Raw genomic sequence first — 20,403 nt, 5'->3', positions numbered from 1 at the left:
GCGCACGAGCAAACACCAGACAAATGTCATATTAATATCGATCTAAGGAAGTAGTTGGAAAGTGAAGACGAGTTATATTAATGTCAGACTGTTACAGTGTAGTGGCGCATCTGTTGAAAATTCCAGTAATTTTATGTGGCTAGCATTTCCCCTCCTACGATCCCACCGATATTATGTTGCTACTCATCAGTTGTATCTTCCTTCTCTCTGGTTAGCAACTAAATTCAACCAAAAACTAAAGAGAAAAAGAGTAGAAAGGCGAGTAAAAATCATGGTTGGTCTATCTGACATTCCATTTGTGGGAAAAACTATTGACCGGATATCCGATGCTACCGTTGAAGCAGTGTTTCGTAAATTAAAATATATGATTAGTTACAGGGCTCTTATTGGAGATCTTATTTCAGAAATCGAGAAAGTCAACACGGAGGAGGCCAGCGTTTCAGCTGCAGCTGATGCAGCAAGAGCTGATGGTAAAATCATCTATGCTGATTTATTCAAGTGGCAGTTAGAGGTCGCAGAAATTCAGGCGAGTTATAATGAGCTTGTGGAAACATACGAAAACAGATCTTCGTGTCTGCCTATTCCTAATCCCGTATCCCGTTTTCGACTGGGTAGGGAGGCTGTAGTCAAGGCCAGGAGGGTCAGTGAACTCACTGCACTGGGAAAGGATCTCCTGGCTAGAGAAATTGCATTTCGTCCCCCGTACCATGATTTTGAGTCCAGAAAAGATCCTTATGATAAGCTCTGGGAGGGGCTAGTGAATCAAGAGAGTCCTCTTATTCATGCCATCTATGGAGCTCCGGGAGTTGGCATTACTGAAATGACGAGAAAAATTCAGCAGGAAGTCTTGAAGCAGAATATCTTCGACAAGGTAGCATTTGCAATTGTGGGACGTGATAGATTGGACATTATAAATTTACAAAACCAGATTGCAGACCATCTAGGATGCCATTTCGAATCACGAGATGATGTGGGACATAGAGCCTCTCAGCTGAGTGGTTGTTTGTTGAATTCAGGGAGAATCCTAGTCATATTTCACGATGTATGGACTAGAATTCAATTCGATGTTATTGGAATTCCATGGGATGATGGAAGTAGTTCCATGGGTTGTAAGATCCTCTTGACTTCTCGAAACCCAAGTGTATGCTTGCTTAACAATTGTAGGGATCCCACACAAATTCGACCCCTTACAATGATTGAAGCATGGGATTTGTTCAAGAACACCGTTGGTATTTCTGATTTTGGTGTGTATAAAAACTTGGCTATGAAAGTGTGTAAGAAATGTGAAGGCCACCCACTCATCATCAGTGCACTTGGTAAAGCACTGCGATGCAAGCCTCTTGACTCGTGGGGTGACACACTTCTTCAACTTGATTGCGGTGAAATTGGTTTCAGTCTTGAGATGGAACCAATAATATATTCTTGTTTTAACCTGATCATCGATGAATTACCAGATGATGCAAAGTCATGTCTTTTACTGTGTTCGTTGTTTCCTGATAATGCTGAGATCCATATTGGGAAGCTCATCCAGTTAGCTACAGCCTCACAGCTTGTATTAGATGGGGAATCTAGAGTATGTACTATGGTTGATGAACTCTCATCTTCTATGTTGCTTGATTATACAGATTTTCATGAAATAAAAATGCATCGGCCCGTTAGGGACTGGGCAAGATCCATAGCTATCAAAGACCCAAAATATGCATTTCAATTTGCAAGATGTGGTCCAGGGTTGCCTGATCACTGCGATTATGGTACTCGGAAATTCCTGTTTATAGATATGCAGATTGATGATGTTTATTTCCCTGATGATCTGGTGTGCCCAAACCTGCTTAACCTGTGGCTACAATGCAACAAACATAGACAGCGATTCTCAAGTGGTTTCTTCAGCATGTTCAGAAATCTCAGATTTCTATTGATCCATGAAGGTATGTTCTCTTCTTTGGAGCCACAGTTCTCTCTTCGACACTTGGGTAACCTCAGTACGCTTATTCTAGATTGTTGTGATATGACTGACATTGACCAGACGCATATTAACTTTTTCCCTCAAAGCCTACAAACTCTCTGCATTTGGAATTGTGATCTCCCAGTGCCTCTGGATTTACCGAACCTGAGTTATCTTAGAAAGCTAGAAATAGATTCGAGATGTCCAGTGATAATAGTTCCAAATTTCATATCTAGGCTATCTAGACTAGAAGTGTTGCATATACGGAATGGACTCCAGTTCCAGGATGGATCTCCTGCTACAGCTCCCTCATCATTCGAGATAAGTAAGTTGAAATATCTGAAGAGTTTAAAGATGCCCTTCAGGGTTTCTGACCCTGTCCAAGATAAAAATGTCTTGGGTGATTTAGATGAATTCGAAATATGTGTGGGTGAGCCAGGGGAGGGTACTCATTATCTTTTAAATTCAAGTGTTTCTGTTAAAAGACGGATTGAGTTGTATAGCAATCAGTTGGAAGCCTTTACAAATCTGATAGAGAGGGCTGAAGACGTAAAGTTGCTGTGCAATGATATTGATGTGAGTAGCATTTTCAGTAACAACAGACAAGCATTTGGTGATTTACGGAACCTGTACAATGAAGAATGTAACACCATCGATTTTCAGGCAAGGATATCAGGAGACAAGATTCAGCATAGTCACCAATGCCAAAGATCATTTTGTAAATTAACTACCATACAAATATATGGTTGCTCTTCAATGACATATCTGTTCAGCAACTCTATTGCGAACTGTTTCATGCAACTGCGAGAGCTCTGTATAGAAAATTGTCCAAAAATAGAAGCAATCGTAAGGGATGAAGGCACAAGTGATGAAGGGGACATAATCTTCTACAGATTAAAATTATTGAAGCTGGTAGGATTGCCCAAACTCACAAACTTCCATGAGCACAACGATGTTCAATTTCATCTTCTATTTGATGAAAAGGTATGTTTTACTTATTCTTATAATTCATATCCTTATATCCTCAGACATATATTTATACAGTTGGATTTTATGGATTTCACTCACTCATAACATTTTTAATTTAATCATAAATAATAATTTTGATTATTTAAGTTTATATATAATTAATTATTTATAAGTAGTAATCAATTAATCATATATATCTTTCAACTTCGATAATTATTAAGATAATTATTCTGCATATTAGTTATCTAATTTTACACTTCTAATACTTCAATGTTTTGACTTGAACCTATGTTTATAATCCACATAAATATAGTAAATATATTAGCTTCAGAGAAGTTGCAGATTTCGTTATCATTAAAAATTACTAATTCAAGTAAATTACTTTTGATTTAACTAGTAAATATTCATACTTGTTAGCATATTATTAATTTTCATAATCAATATCCTTTATTAATAAGAAAACCACATTTCGGTGGAATATCAGAGTACCAAAATTTCGTCATCATATATCATATTTAATTATTATTATTATCATATCATTATTAAACTCCTATTAAAAGTATTATACTCCTATTAAAAGATATAAGACATATATATTGATCAGGACTTTTTTACATAACGATTATTCATGATATAGAATTCTATCCCAATATAACTAAATATTTTGATTTTTAAAACCGAAACAATTTGACTTAGAAATTAACTCTATAAAATCCTTATCACATAAATATGAATTCTCTATACAATTTCTATCAAATAAATATAAGGATTCAACTATGCTTTTGTGCGGATCTGAGAACATAAAATAAATTCAATTTTTAAATAATAAATTTTATTTATAAAACATATTTAAGTTATTTAACTTAAAAATTCCTTCAGAATTCTATATTAGTTTATCATACAAACAACTAATACTCTTACGTCTAAAAAAACTCCAATCCACGTTAGAATTACCTATTCTAACTCTAAAACAATTACGGATTAAATATACGTAACACATATTTATTATAACTCTAAATTAATTACAAATTATAAATTTATCGAACAATTTAACATAGGAATTAAACGTATAAAATTTCTATCAATTAAATATGAATCAACTCAATAAAATTTATATTAAATAAATATTAGGAGTGAGTTTTTGTGTGGATATGAGAACATAAAATAAAAAACAGGCTAAAAAAACTCTATTATTGTTTTGTTTTATTGTTGTTTCATTATTTATTGCGAATTTTTTCTATAAAATATATTTAAGTTATATAACTTAAAAATTTCTTTCGACTTCTATATTAATTTGTCAAACAAAAAACTACAACTCTCAGAGTGCAAGAACTTCAACCAACCAACATTACACATACCTATTATAAGTCTAAAACAATTACAAATTAAATAATATTACACATACATATTATAAATCTAAAACAATTACAAATTATTAATATAAATTTTAATTTATTCCGTGCTCTTCATAAGATTGCGACAAATATGAATAAGGCACTGACTTGACAAACGGAAACTCGAAGAGAATGAAGTCATTGTCCATATTACAACATAACATATAATAAAAGAATCAAAACACAAGACATCCGTCAATTTGATAACAAATTAATTTTGGAAAGTTAATTAACTTTGTTAAACAACAATTTCAGTTTGCCTAACAACTACAACACCATTGTTATATTTACAAGAACTCCAAATATAATTATATATAACGTTTGCCTATTAGATTGAATATATAACAATTACGACTTAAAATTTTGAATTATATTCGAGATTAAAAACTCTATAAACGAACTTATATGTGTTGATCTTGAATATTATTTTCACAATTTAAAAATCATCAAACAATATTATGATTTTACTAAAATAAAACATATTGTTAGGGTTAAGTTTCATACAGTCCACATTTAAGCTATAGTAAGTACTGGTCATAATTTTTTAGTTTAGTCGTAAATAATATTTTTAATTATTCAAATTTATATATAATTTATCATCTTTAAGTAGTTTTAAATATAATTATCAATTAATCATTAATATCTTTCAACTCCAACAATCATTAATATCATTATTCTCTAAGGAGTTATATTTTAGAATATATATAGTGTTTATTGATTTATAAAATAATTGTTTTATTTTTTGATTGCAACGATTATATCGTAGAATGTAATCTGCAGATTGTCGGATGTTTACCAATATTGTAGACTAAACAAATTAAAATTAAAATGAATAGATTATTTTTAAATAATTTTGGACTCCAATACTCCTTATTTTGTGAACTCCATAGAACGGGAACCCATATTGTTATGAAATAAATTTAAAATAAGATCAAATTTTAATATATCGAAAGTCTTATTATTAAATAATAATAATTTAAATATCATTTTAAAACAATAATTTAAATAATTATAATAAAAATATGATAATGTAATTAAAAAAACATTATCCTTCTAATAAATAATAAATTTTAAAAATTTATTTAAACCCGTGCTCATCAACTAGTATTTAAATAAATATGAATGTTATCTAAAAAGCTAATGGAGGATCTATAGACTATAATCCCATTAACCGTGTCCCAATCCAAGAATAATTTTCTTTTTTGTTAACTGATCATTTAGTCAACAAACCCAAATTTCCTGCGACATTTCAAAGCCAAGGTCTTGCAGCTTGAGAAAGAAAAATAACATCGAAGTTAGGGTTGCTAGTCGGCTAGCACTCTGCTATCAAGATAGGATTTGAGATAATTGGCAAGAAAAAGAAGATATTATTTTTGCCTGATTTGTATTTCATACGGGATCAATTTATATACAGAAGGGTTCAAAGTGATCAGTTGCAGTTGCAGAGGTCATATGTCCCTTCATTGATTCTAACGAAGTATTACATGTAGCTCTACACTTGTGGTTGGAAAGTAAAATTAATATTAACTAGTCTTAAACTCGTGCTTTATGTAATTTTGAAATTTTTTGACAAAACTTTTGAAATTTATAGAAATTTTTGACAAACTTGCAATATACATATTATTATTTAATTTAAATAGCTTAATTATCACTCAATAATTTCACACTTTTAATAAATAAAATTATATTTCATTTGGTCCATAAAATATTTATTATGACATATAAAGTTGGCTATAAAAAGAAGTCAAATTTAAGTTTATAAACCCAAAGTTCAAAATGCTTATATTTTTAATTACTTATTTTTGTTTTGAATTTTAATTTTATAAACATGTAAAATATCATTTTATATTTAAATATATAAATTAAAAATATTTTTTTTATAAATAACTTCTTACTAATAAGTAATAAGTACTTTTTTAAGTTAAATTAAACAAACTCATTATTTTGTCATGATTAATTTCCAGCTAAATTAGTTCCGCATGTGTTATTTTTTTCTGAATCGAAATACTTTGTCGATAAATAACCGTGACCAATCCATTAATAATTGCTAATAGACAAATTTTCACCCGCATCTTTTCTTGGCAGTACATCTCTTGCAGTAGACATCGATTTCTAATTAAATTATCTTCAAGCCTAGGTCAACAAAGTCAAAGGGTTCCAACAACTATGATTTATTCTCGTCAATTATGATTTACTTTACATGTCCATCTTAGTTTTCGAGAAGTAAAATTGACCAATTTTTTATTAAACATTAAAAATTATTTATTCATTATTTTTAAAATATGAAAGTTGTATATTAAAATAGACTAATTATACTCTCTAATGATATAATTTTTATTATATTTTACAGTTATATGATACATGTAAATTTCAATTAAAATATAATTGTTTAAGACATCTATTAAGAGATAGATTTCTAGTGTGATTCTTTTTTTAGATAGATTTTTAGTCTTATAATTGTTTAAGACTTGTATTTATTAAGAGATAGATTTGTAATGTGATTCTTCTTTTTTTAGCAATATAATATAATATAAGAATGACTAAAAAACATGACCAAATCAAAAAACATGAATAAAAAGTAGGATTACAAATTATACCATAGCTTATTATAGTATAGTATAGATTGAGTTTTAAATATTTTTTCTAAATATTATCACAATTAAGTAGAAAATTGTGAATTCTAGTATCTAAGTTATATATTTAGATTTAAAAATTTTATTATAATTTATCTATAATTTTAATTATTTTATTTGTTCTAATTAAAAACAAAAAATAAATAATTTTTTCAAATTTAAATATATTAGCTGAAATCACAATTCTTTACTTGGTTGTGATAATATTTAAGAAAAATATGTGAAACTCATTCAATGTTAATTTTACTCATTCAACACATATTTAGGATTATCTATTTGATATTTGTCATAATTTTGATGATTCAAATAATATTCCGTTAAAATCGGTGAGCGAGGATCTTGTATATGCTTATCAAGCTTAAATAAAAAGATGTAATTTTACGAACTTACGAAAACAATATATAGATGTATATAACAAAAAATAGTTACCTTTTGTTTCACACTTGACGTATTTATCTTAGATCAAGAACTGGTTTCTGTATCATTGGCTAAATGTTACAGGTAGCTTTCCCTTCTTTGGAAGAATTGCATATTGAAGATTTGGAAGATACAAAAGATATTTGGGCAAAGCATGACTACAAAAACGTTAAATCTTTTTCCCACCTGAAGAGCCTAAAGGTATCAGAGTGTAATAACCTTAAAATTGTGATCCCACCTGCCATGTTTCCTAGGCTACAGAATCTGGAATCCTTAAGCATAGGTTGTTGTGATTCGGTGATCTCTGAAGTTGGCACCTTTGGCAGCAACGCAGAGGTATATCCACTGGAAGCTTTACGTGCTCTGGATCTAGAAAGCTTGCCTTGTTTGACAGAGACAAAACTGAACTCGAGGGAAAATTCTGAAGGAAAGACTTGGTATCCGAATCTCGAAATTCTAAGAATTTGCGACTGCAATAGCTTGAGAAATGTGTTCCTGTCTACTACTGCAAGAGACCTTATGCAGCTTAAGAAATTGCGTGTAGTTAATTGCAAGAAGATGACAGAGATAATTGGGGTGGGCAAACGAGATATCACTGCTGGTATCATATTAAGAGAGATGACGGATCTGCAGCTAACTCGTTTACCAAATCTGACTAGCATTTGGGGTTACCAGAGTGAGGAACCTGAACAATACAAGGTATGTTTATTGTCAAGAGTAGTGCTAGATGTAGAGGATTGTGTACAGAAAATTTGTACACAATGACATGGCGATTGATATGGAATGTTTTAATTGGGGTTGTGATGTGAATACATGGATCCATTCCAACTAAAACTCACTCCATATCATTACGATTACGTACAAAATTTTGTACACAATTCTGTACACCAAGCATTTTTCTATTGCCAAATAGTTCACTTTTAAATTTAATATTTCTACCATTTATCATGCCTCTGCTGTGTGTACATGGGACCTCTATTAATTTAAAATCAATTTTTTTATTGAAGATATTAAACTTTTATACTAAGTACTAAATAAGCATACAATTCATTTTCAGTCTCTAGCAGTGGAAAGTTGAATCCTATTTGATAACTAAATTGTATATATACATATATATGATCTGTTAGGGTAACACTTGTTGCAGGATGAAGGAGTTCAGTTGTTAATTACATTGAAAAAATTTACTCTAAAACATAAGCACGTGGTTTGACTTTTAAAATGTGATAAACATCAAATTAATCACTCATTTGGTCTAAATGTATCAAATTAGTCACTCATTACAAAAGGGCTTCCATTCAATTATCAACTCGAAAATTTATATTAACTTGGTCATTAAAAATTAGAACTTTCTATAACAAAATTGATACAAATTTTCGAGTTAGTTATCAAATTGAGTCCATTTTGTGATAAGTTAATAATTTGAAATATTTAAACAAAACGAGCGATGACTTTGATATTTATTTTCTTCTAGAATTGAGTTTGGAGTTGTTTTTTAAATCCATAGCATGGTATAAACATGGGATCTTCAAGGTCCTTGAAGAACATAGGTTAAAATGAAGGTATCAAAGTGTCTTTAATAATTTATGAGGCTCTTGGTTCTCTTCATTTTTAAAGAACCTCTAAACTTTTTTTTACTCCATAAAATACTTACCTCCCTCCAATTCCTCGATTACCTGTCATAGTTGGAGTTAAAATATAAATAAAAAATTAATACAAAGCAAATAAAAAGCATATTGTTTAACTTACTAGATGCAACATGGGAGGACCCAGTAACATAACATAATTTTATTTGATACATACAAAGTATAATATTTATTATTTGGCCCCTAGAAAAATTTATTGTAATTAGATTTATTTTTACATTATATGTAATGAATTCGAATTTTCTTTTCTCGTCTGTGATTTTTTTAAGTATAAGTTAGCCCCTTACGAATCCTGGATCCGCCACTAGTTGGCGATAATCCGATAAAGTATCTTTATCATTGAAGTTGCCTCTTCTAATTACCTTTGAAATGGCCTCTTATTTTGATGAGATGTTGATATTCAAAACAAGAACTCTAACATCAAGTTGATGATGTTGATTTTCGTAGGTTGAATTCCCAAAATTGGTGAATTTTAAATTTCTCAATTGTGCGAAATTAACTTGGATAAGATAGAGTTGAGGAGACATTATTTCACAGATTGCCACTTAATGAGCCCAGATATAAGTTGACAGAGATACAGCTGTAAATGGCAACTTGGACAATATAATCTGGAATGGCTGGAATTGAGCTGCTGTTGTTGGGATTAGTGGAAATCTCTATGCTCCCAATGAAAGAATGAAGTTGAATAAGAGTGCTGGAGAATGTAGTAATAGTAATCAATAGCTGGAAAGAGAAGAGCAGCACCAGGAAAGCAAGGACTGAGGAGGATGATCAAGCATAACGGATTGATCCAGAGGCCATTGTGATTACTCAAGAACAAACTGAAGACTCAGATTTTTGTTCCTTTCTTCCAACATCAACAACCACATTCAGGAAAATGTGAACATCATCGGGTATTTATTAACTCCAATAGTTATAATTATTCTTGCAGGGATGTAAATAGCTGTTTGAGCATGGCTAAAACTCATAAAAGTTCAGAATCCATGCAAAAAATTGATGGTAACTTTTTCAAAAAAATTTGCTAAATCTAGCATTTTGCAGAAGGAGATTTGGGAAGTGTTGCCTACATATCTACAATATCCAGTGTAATGTTGCTTAATCTACAAAGTGGATAATGTGATTGAGATGCATATAAAAGTAACATTTACTTTGTTAATAAATATTTTACATTTCAATGAAACCAAAATGGGGATTGCTAATAATGTCATATTCTAACTATTGACACAGGATATGGCTAGGCTGTTGCCTTGGCCACTTAATCTCTTGAATCTAGTTGCATTGTTGCTATTCAAAGCACAATAGTCAAGCGAGTAGATACCGACAATAAGAAGAATTAAACAACCATTAACGATGGCAATTGTCCTCCATTGTCCCTTGATGATATTCAGAACTCCGGCCTTGCATGAATTGGCAATTGCAGTTAGAGCACAACACATTCTGATTATTGCTCCAAGTCTTGCAATCAGTGTCTCGGTGTGCAGGATCATTTTTAGGCACAACCCAGAATGTAAAGTTGTGGAACTTGAATCCACAGTATAGTGGAGGTTTGCAGCATCCGGACTGTGTATTTTATATTTATACACGTGTACAGGAACTAAGCCTTCTATCGGATTCATACAATTAAGATGACTTTTATGCGCAGCCAATATCCAGTTTTTGAATGAGAAATAACAATCAGAAACACAATGATAATACTAGTTCTCATGCAGAGCTTCTCATGAGAGTTAGAATGGGTTAAGACGACATAGAGTTTCTTACTAAAGTTTGATTTTGAGCTTCAAAACAACAGAGAGAAGAAAGTGATTGTACCGAGTAACGGTTGGAAAATGTGGGTCAAGTCCCACATTGTCAAGTCAATTTTGAGCCTTAAATTGAGTGAGTATCAATTACGTGTTCGTAGTGAGCCATGCTTCAATTAAGTCCCCCATTGTTAGAGCTTTCTAGCTCATGTTTAATCTCTCAAAATGACTAAGGGGTGAATGTAAAAAGATGAACCAAAGAGGCAAGAAATTTTGACAAGTAAAAGAAAAAAATTATGAAGACAATAATTGTGAATGCTCCACTAGCTGAAGTGGTGATAGATGTTGTTTATCGAAATCCACTGCATCAGCCAGCTGAAGTGGTGATAGATATTATTTTTACTCCATAATATACGTGTCACAAAGTCAAATATCAGTTAAAATGGACAGAGGGAGTAACATTTAGCTGACAAATATTAGAGGTGGGCAGTTGGTTCTAAAAACATGTTGAAGTTAAATAAAATTAAAATCCCCACCAACAAGTTACAGCAATAAAATTAAACTAAAAATGGCATAGTAATCTAATTAGATAACTTCAGATTTGCCAAGGCTGTTGCCTTAGCCACTTAATCTCTTGTACCTAGTTGCATTGTTGCTTTGCAAAGCACAACAGCCAAGCGAGTAGACAAGGATGACAAGAAGAATGAAACAGCAATTGATGATGGCAAATGCCCTCCATTGTCCCTTGATGTTGTTCAAAACTCCGGCCTTGCATGAATTGCAGTTAAAGCACAGCACATTCTGGTTATTGCTCCATTTCTTGCAATCAATGTCTTGGTGTGCAGGACCGTTTTTAGGCACAGTCCAGAACGTCGCATTGTGGTACTTAAATCCACAGTATACCGGAGGCTTGCAGCATCCAGACTGTATATTTATCCACATGTACAAAAATAAAGTCTTTAACGCGATTCATACAATTAAAATGACTATTATGCAGAGTCAATTATCTTTCTTATAAATGAAAGATGACAATCCGAAACACAGAGATAATGTCTGTCATGCGCAGCTCCTCAGAAGACATAAAGTTTTATACTACAGTTTGATGAAAAAGAACAGAGCAAAAAAAGAATGATTTTACCAGGCAACTAAATGAAGATAACAAACTGTGTGTATGTTAACATTGATCAAGGTAAGAGCTAGTGCAAATCGGCGCAAGCTACAAGGTACACAAACACCATCAAAGACTCTCTATCGTTTTTCACTCCGTGAATTCGTTTATACTGTAGGATTACAGGTATTCCCTTATTGGCACATACTCCCTCTGTTTCATTGATTTCGATTCAATTTCTGTTTTGGGATGCCACTCTCAATTTTATACATTCTAAAAATAATAACTTTTGATAATATAAAACACTACCACAACTTTCTTTCACTATCTCTATTCTATAATAATAATACTAAATACTATTAAAAATTAATGAAAACAATTACTGTAAATGCGGCATTACCTGAAGTTCTAATATCCGACGTTCATAAAACTCCACTGCATTATTATGAGAGCCAGAAAGCATTGAACAAACATGAGCATCCACTAAACAACTCCTCACAGACCCCCAATGCTTCCCATCAAAAACATGATTCTGCAACCAATTCGAATAATCCCCCAGCCTAAACTCCCTGAACCCTTTCCGCGATATCTCTCTCCCCACACCTCTATTCGTCACCACAATCACAAACACGGTGAACACAATCAACAACAGAATCACAAGATACATGAAGATCAAATACAAGTACATAACAACCGGAACGCGACAATACGAAGCCACAATCCCCATCAACGAGATCACCAAAAGAGCCAATCCGATAAACATGAGAGGCTTTCGAAGAACTCTTTGGCATAAAGAACTGTCATGTGTATATAACCAAAGAGAATAGCCAATCACTGCTAGAGAAAAGAACATCGCCAAGACGTTGAGGATTGTGACAACTGCATTGCTTACACTGCGAAGCATTGTGTGAAAATTATTATTTCGATTAAATGAAAGTAATGAAGATACGATCTAGTCTAGTAGGAGTGGAATGTTGTGTAAGATGCAACTACGCGGGAGTAGGATCTAAGGTAATGACAGTTTGGACTTGGGAATTTGAGGAAGACATGTTTGATTTAAATGATCGTGTGGATATATTATTTTTTACGTGATGGAAGTGGTGTTGCGAACATGCAGTTTGTTTACTGTAGGAGTCGTAACTAACATATATGTTACGTATCGATATAGGATAGTTATTCTTAAAAATTACTAATTAATTGTTTAAGAACTTATTTATCAAAAAAAATTGTTTAAGAACTTAATAAATAATTTTATAATTGACAAATAAGAATAAGATCACATATATAAATAAATTTTAAAAAATTATTCTGACACGTGCTTATTGGTTGACGATGGGACAGTCCCAAGATATTTGTTAGGAATGATTGCGGAAAAAATAAATATATTTAGTGTTAGAAAGTTTAAGAATTATCTAAATATAATTCTTGGAATAAATTTGCTCCAAATTACATTAACTCGATTGTTTTTGTTATTATTATTCCTGGCCGAACATCCTATATTCAGTAGTTAGCTTAATACGTAACTAACAAGATCATTCATAATTATATTTATTTTTATAGATTATACATAAATTTGTAAATTGTTTCATGTTATGAAATATCAAATGATAAAAGTAAATGGAAACAGGGAGGGTACTATTTTTGATAAGTTTTGAAAAATAAAAAATTGGATGGTATATCAAAAAAAAAAAAAAAAAGGTAAAGAAATAGTTGGAATATAAAGAATAATATTTTAAGTTGTTATATATAGAACATATTATTTCAATATAATAATAAATGATGTTATATATTCTTGCACATTCATTCATTTCTTACATGTTCCTGGAGGGTAGTCATATTTATAAACAGTGAAATGTATCATTGAAATTGGATTTTTTACATAATCTTTTATATTTTTAATATGTATTAATGATTTTTAACTAAACCTTCTGCATTGGCAATGTTTTTACATAATCTATTGTTATTTAAAAGAATGATATTTTATAGTTATCGGCTATATCGCTAATCGGAAAATTATATAAAAATAACCTACTTAATAAATTCCAAAAGATTCAAATGAAATTGCTCGCAAAGAAAAATCAACGCCTCCAACAATTATACTGGCAAAGAAATCAACCTATATTGCACTTATCAGTTATCACCCACCGTTCTCTTTCAGCTTCTACTGCCAAACTTGTTCATAATATTACAAAGCAGAAATGGCAACAGGAAGGCATAGAACGCATGGTATATGACAGTTGCATTGTTACATCTTAAATCAAGTGTGGACCTCCAGAATAATACTTTTCAGGAAAATAAAGATGATATATGGTAAACAACAAACTTGAAAATACTTCCTATTTGATATGTAATCAACTCTGAATCATTTTAAGCCGATTAGATTACTAAGAAAACATCTCTGTTACTTGAAAACATTTCGGTACAGGTGTACAACTTCATCAACTTGGGGAACATGATTAGCATGGTCCAGTGTTTATGGAACACGATGTAAAGCTTACTATCATCTTAAGGTGATCTGAATGCTTCACCTGCGTAGCGAACATTTCCAAGTTCCTCTTCAATGCGCAAAAGCTGCATGATATATGAATAACAAGGTTCGTTACTTGCAGTATAAAGAGTGTATATACACAGAAGCAAGAAGAGCAAGAGCAAGGTAGTCTTGCTAACCAATCAACATTTTCAAATAAATAGCTTCATTCTTCACTTCTTTATAGCGCAGTATTTTGCAAAATAATTTTGAGTCATTAGATGTCAAATATTAAAGTTCTGATACATAAGGCATGGTTCGAGAAAGAAAATATTAATCAGAAAATGACATAAAATCAATAAAGTTTCTATGTAACAAAAAAAGAAAAGAAAAGTATCTAGTTCTTTGTTTACCTGATTATACTTGGCCAGCCGTTCACTTCGGCATGGTGCACCGGTTTTGATCTAAACATAATTGACAAAAATTTAGTTGAAGTCTTATTACTTGTTAAATTCAAAAATATATTGATCAAACGGTTAAATTCAAACCTGTCCACTGGCCAAACCAACGGATAAATCTGCAATGAAGTTATCCTCTGTTTCACCACTGCGATGGCTTACCATCACACCCCACCCAGCAGCTTTGGAATCAAGAGCAGCTTGAATTGATTCGGTTACTGTACCAATCTGGTTAACCTGCATTTAATTTGTGATTAAGGATAAAGCTATGGTACAATATTAGTATAATCTCACACTTGCCCCAATATAAAAGGGATGCTACATTATTCAAAGAGCTAATAAATAACAACATTATATTCGGAGAACAGATTAGAACAGGTCCTTACACAAGAAAGTCTGGTGGATTTAGGAAGGGGTTGATGAGGTCTAAAGCCCTCAATGGAGTTGTTAATGTCCCTTTTACAGTAGTTGGATTACTTGCCATAGTTTGGGCATATGTTTTCATATAAATTGCTAAACTTTCCTTTTGTTTTTGGACAAAGGCACGCACCGATTTGGAGATATTATTTAAATGCACAATAAGAAATCAGGCATGAAAAACTCCACGTGTACATATAACTCATCTGCAAAGATCAACTTTATATTACCTTTAGTAGCAAACCATTGCATGCCTTTTTCTGTATAGCTTCAGCAATTTTCTTTGGATTTGTTACTAACAAGTCATCTCCTACTATCTGGATATCCACTGATGACTGCAGCGAAGACCACGAGCTCCAATCATCTTGGTCAAAAGGATCTTCAATGGACACTATAGGGAATTCTTTGACAAAATCTATGTAAAGATCACAGAGACTTTGAGCTGCAAGCACATGAGCACCATCATTTGGTTGTTTCTTAAAATTGAGATCATATTTGGCATCTTTTGTCAAAAACTCTGAGGCAGCGACATCCATTCCAATTTTGATCTGCATTATTTTGCAAATTTTATGTTAGAAACCAAATCAGAACATAACTGCACAAGAATCAATTGTTTGGCCATACCTTGCCGGTATAACCAGCCTTTTCAATGGCATCAACAAGCAATAGAAGTCCTTCCCTATTATCCTGAACATTGGGGGCAAAACCTCCTTCATCTCCAACATTGCAGGCATCTTGTCCATATTTCGCCTTGATGATGCCCTTCAGTACGTGATATACTGTTTTGACAAAGTTTACGATAGACAAACGTTAAGACATACTGCTCCTCTCATCAAAAAAGATGAACAACATCATGTCAGTTAACTGACCCTCTATCATGAGACATGAGACATGAAAATTTTTATACACAATTAATATGTGTTCAAAGGAATTTCAACAGCTAACTTTAGTATCTAGTAACGCTAAAGTACAACATTTGTCAGGCAGAAAACACATAAAAGGAATAACTAGCCTGCTAACCTTCACTACCCATACGGAGTGCCTCGGCAAATGAGCTTGCTCCAACAGGTAGGATCATGAATTCCTGCATGGCCAAATTGTTTCCAGCATGGCTACCCCCGTTGATCACATTGAATGCTGGAACTGGCATCACGAGTTCTTTAGTTCCAGAAATTTCTTGAATGTGCTTGTACAGGGGTATTCCCTTTGCTCCTGCTCCAGCTCTACACACACTTAAGGATACTCCAAGTATGGCATTAGCACCCAGCTTTGACTTGTTGGGAGTTCCATCAATCTCCAACATAATGGCATCAAAATCAGCTTGATTCCTTTATATGAATAAAAGAAGTTTCAGTTGACAAGTGCTTTTCCACATAAAGAAAAACTCATATGCACAATGAAAAACAGAAAACCTCCGTATAGAAAGGTAACGAAGAAACAGACATGCAAATAAGCAAATATTATTATAACAAAACTGCCTCGGGCTGCAAGTGTTTCACAACATATTTGCTTCTGGATAATACAACCAACTCAGATTCATCAATGTGTAGCTTTCTTTCCAGTATTATTCCCATACACAATTAAAATCTCTCTCCAGTATCATTTTATAATGGAAAGAAACTTCGAAGACATAACAGAAAAACATGTCACTTCTCATTGTTCTGTCACTTCATATGGAATATCTTTGCAGTCGCAAACCAAAAAATTCAGAGACTACAAACTAATTTTCACTTTCTCGGTGCAGCTATGAGAAAGTATGAACATTTAGCTTTAGGCCCGAATAAGTTAGCTGCCTTGGAGAAAATTTATTTAGTGCTAATATTACTACAGAATAACACAAATTTAGTACAGAAAATATCTCAGGACAACTCATACTTTTTATAAAATGCAACAAAGCTAAGCTTCCAGTTATTTGGAGGAAGTTTATTAATATGCAATACATTACGGCACAGATGTATGGGGCAAGCGGGCAACAAGTTGCAGACCCTATCCTCCTAAACACATATTCAGCCACCCGAGTATGCAGACTCAGTACAGAATTTATGTTCATTACCCTGTGTACTACATTTCATTCTCTTCAAAACAATAAGAACCTCAAAAAGTTAATTAAACTTATCAGAGCAAAAAGTAGTTCCCTTGTTACTTATCTGTCATTTGAATTTACACAATCTTTAGCAGCCCCCTCGACTTGGGCAGTGATTCGAGTGGAACATATTGCAAACTTAAGTACAAGTGGGTGTTTTTGTGATTGTGTCACGGAAAAAAATACAACTTTGCTTGACACCGAGAAAGAAAATAAAGCAGCGATCTAGCAGTATCTATGCAAACACTTAAATACCTAAATGTTTGTGATTTATTTGAACTGATTAAAATTAGACAAAACTAATGGTAGACATGGTATAAATGCTGGTTTATCAAGAAAACGCAAGAAAAACACATAGTTGTGCTTCTACTGAAACTCCTATTAAGTGGAATCCTTCGTCTCGACAGCTCATAACAAAATGGTATTTGTAAGCCATGAAGAGGAAACCAGTTTTACTTCTAAATCAGTGATCTAATTAACAATACCTAAGCACAAACATAAACATATTTATACAAATCAAGAAAACAACTGACCAAGAATTTACCTAACATCAACACCAACAAGCTTAGGACCCAAGATATCATTAATATTCTTAACAGCATTAAGCACCCCTTTACCACCATAAACACTCTGATCCCCATCTCTCAACTCCAAAGCCTCATAAATCCCAGTTGAGGCCCCACTGGGAACAGCTGATCTGTAAAGCTCATCAGTCACCAAATCAACCTCCACCGTCGGATTGCCCCTGCTATCTATGATCTGCCTGGCCTTCACTGACTTCACCGTCGACCCTTTTGCCGCCGTGGCCGCCGCCGGAGCAGCAACGGCGATTGAGTTACAAACAGTGAATGGGCGAGATTTGAGAGAGATTGGGAGAGATGGGCGGGTTTGTGATTTAAGTTTGGTGGAGAAGATGGGGTTGATCAAAGAGGGAGAAGCTAAAGCCATTGTTATTGTTTATATATGATAAAAAGTGTGTGTGTGTGTGTGTTTAGGTGGGAGATATATATGTATATAAGGAAGAAGGGTTTATGGGGAAATCCGCTAAGGGGGCGAAGAAAGCTTGGAAATGAGTTTGTTTTTGTTACACAAACATAAATATATACACACAAGTTTCAAGTGTTAGTTGGAGAAACTGAGAAAAGAGATGCAAGAGCTGTAGTTAGGTGTGCATGTTTGAGAATTGCTGCGTTGCTGACTAGGCTTTTGTGGGTTCCATTTAAAATATTTTATGGTGGTATATTCGCGAGATATTATACGAACGATAGCATTTGTTAAAGTCATTGTAATTACAATTTGGTCGAATTCAGTTCATGTTGTCTCTCTTTGAAAATATTACAGGCGAAGTCCCTTGGAAAGCTAGGAGGGGCGCAGCGGCGCCATATTTAAAGGGCGTAAATTAATCACCTGTTGGCAGCCGATTAGTCATTTTGGAAAGGTGAGCTTCTACTTAAAGAATAATTTTGTGATGACTTATCTCAAAACAGTTTGCGGTTCATGTTAAATACTACTCCCCCGTCCAGATTTTTACGTTACTTTTTAGCGACTCTAATAAAGTATAGTTCCATATTATATTTTTTTTAAAAAAAATTCTGAAAAAAATTAGATATTTAAACTTAAATTAAAAAAAAAATATTTTAAAAAAATATTATCGAACTATATTTTATAAGAGTCTCAAAATACGTGCAAACAGTGAACGTAAACAATCTGTTGGGACGGAAGGAGTAAATTTTATATATTAAATTTATTTTAATTGATGATCATTTTTAAAAAATCATTCAATTCAAGTAGTGATTACTGATTTGGGGTTGGAATCAAGATTTGGAATAATGTGGTGTGAGGTTGGAATATCATTTCTGATATATTATATTTGGTTGAATGATAGAAAATATATATTTTATTTAAAAAAATTTTGGCTAACCAATTTTAATTAATTTGAAATACTATTTTAATTAATATTATTACATATCTTGAGCTGTGCATTTAGCTTTTTATTAATAAAAAAATATACATCTAATTATATAAATATATATGAAACATAAAAAAAAAAAATCCTCGTACCTATGCATGAAACCCACCTCTTTCTTTTGGTATGAAAAATTCACATCTCATGGATTTGAAGTATGTGATATGAGTTTTAGAAAAAAAAATTCTTAACCGAACCAAACATGTATGAATTTAGAACGAGGTATATTAAAAGAGGTTTAATCGAACGATCCCGGGAAATGTGAACTAATCAAAACAAGTTAAACTCATAAAATTTAATGATTAGTATCCCAAAAAAAGCGATTTAATAATATACTTTTTATTTAAAAAATTTGATTTCATCAAATAATAAATTTGGTTAATAAAATAAAATTTAATTTAAATTTAAGTCAAGATTCAACATATATAATATATTGGAAAATATACTTAAATATAATGAGAATATTATATTATGTTTAAACTAGTATTCATATATATCGAGTTTTATTAGGCTTAACTAGCTTTTTAACTCGTGCAAAGCACAAGTTGTTTTAAATTTTTTTTCAATATATCTTGTATCTTTTTGTTCATTTTTTCTAAATTAAGATTATTTATATTATAAACATAATTTAAATGTAATATTTGTTTGTATTTGAAGTCATATCATCAGTGTGTTAGGCTGCCCCGACTTATGGCTTTCTTTTTAAAGAAAATTGGTTTCTACTTTTCATTACCTGTTTATGTATGTAAAAGTTCAGAAGCACATGTAAGAAGCCGAAAATGCCCCGACTTATGGCTTTCTTTTCAAAGAAAATTGGTTTCTACTTTTCTTTACCTGTTTATGTATGTAAAAGTTCAGAAGCACATGTAAGAAGCCGAAAATTCCATCTTTTTATCAGGACTTCTACTCTCTTTCAAACATTTTAATATATTTATAAGTCTAGACTTACTTCTCATTTATAATCCCCTTTTTTATTTTAAAAAATAAGTCACTTTTTTTAAGTTTACTCAAACGACCCCTATGTTGATGTATATATATATACACATATCCTCACTATTATGATATTTATTAAAATATAAATACAAAAAATATACACTATTAAAAATTTTATTATATAATTAAAATACCACTCACCTAAAATTATTGAAAATTTGTTACAAAAAATGA

General features: G+C 32.1%; 3 protein-coding genes across 4 annotated transcripts; 1 reads left to right on the top strand and 2 right to left on the bottom strand.

The window, feature by feature from the left end:
* The first annotated feature begins 133 nt into the window (after positions 1-133).
* On the top strand, positions 134-10,639 carry LOC108211372 (probable disease resistance protein At4g27220). Of its 2 annotated transcripts, XR_010289916.1 has the most exons (4): positions 134-2,926; positions 7,440-8,054; positions 9,446-9,891; positions 10,226-10,639. XR_010289916.1 is itself a non-coding variant. In XM_017382955.2 (3 exons), the coding sequence occupies exons 1-3, from the start codon at positions 134-136 to the stop codon at positions 9,509-9,511; spliced, it is 3,474 nt and encodes a 1,157-aa protein (XP_017238444.1). In that variant the 3' UTR covers positions 9,512-10,044. The 2 variants fall into 2 exon arrangements, 1 of the variants encoding a protein (XP_017238444.1); XM_017382955.2 differs by lacking the exon at positions 10,226-10,639 and having other exon boundaries at positions 9,446-10,044.
* Positions 10,640-11,216: 577 nt separating this feature from the next.
* LOC108211373 (tetraspanin-8) lies at positions 11,217-12,919 on the bottom strand. The gene is made up of 2 exons (XM_017382956.2): positions 12,246-12,919; positions 11,217-11,661 (listed from the first exon to the last, which is right to left on the bottom strand). The coding sequence occupies exons 1-2, from the start codon at positions 12,747-12,749 to the stop codon at positions 11,356-11,358; spliced, it is 810 nt and encodes a 269-aa protein (XP_017238445.2). The 5' UTR covers positions 12,750-12,919; the 3' UTR covers positions 11,217-11,355.
* A 1,020-nt stretch (positions 12,920-13,939) lies between these two features.
* Positions 13,940-18,470, bottom strand: LOC108210896 (enolase 1, chloroplastic). Its single transcript, XM_017382354.2, has 7 exons — positions 17,815-18,470; positions 16,208-16,515; positions 15,812-15,966; positions 15,418-15,735; positions 14,861-15,007; positions 14,726-14,776; positions 13,940-14,416 (listed from the first exon to the last, which is right to left on the bottom strand). Exons 1-7 carry the CDS (start codon positions 18,216-18,218, stop codon positions 14,351-14,353), a joined length of 1,449 nt encoding a protein of 482 aa, XP_017237843.1. The 5' UTR covers positions 18,219-18,470; the 3' UTR covers positions 13,940-14,350.
* Between the last annotated feature and the right edge of the window lie 1,933 nt (positions 18,471-20,403).

Source organism: Daucus carota, chromosome 3 (assembly GCF_001625215.2).
Source record: "Daucus carota subsp. sativus chromosome 3, DH1 v3.0, whole genome shotgun sequence".
In the NCBI taxonomy this organism is placed as follows: Eukaryota; Viridiplantae; Streptophyta; class Magnoliopsida; order Apiales; family Apiaceae; genus Daucus; species Daucus carota.
The sequence above is the reverse complement of the archived record's forward strand: the minus strand, read 5'-3'. Positions and strand labels throughout refer to the sequence as shown.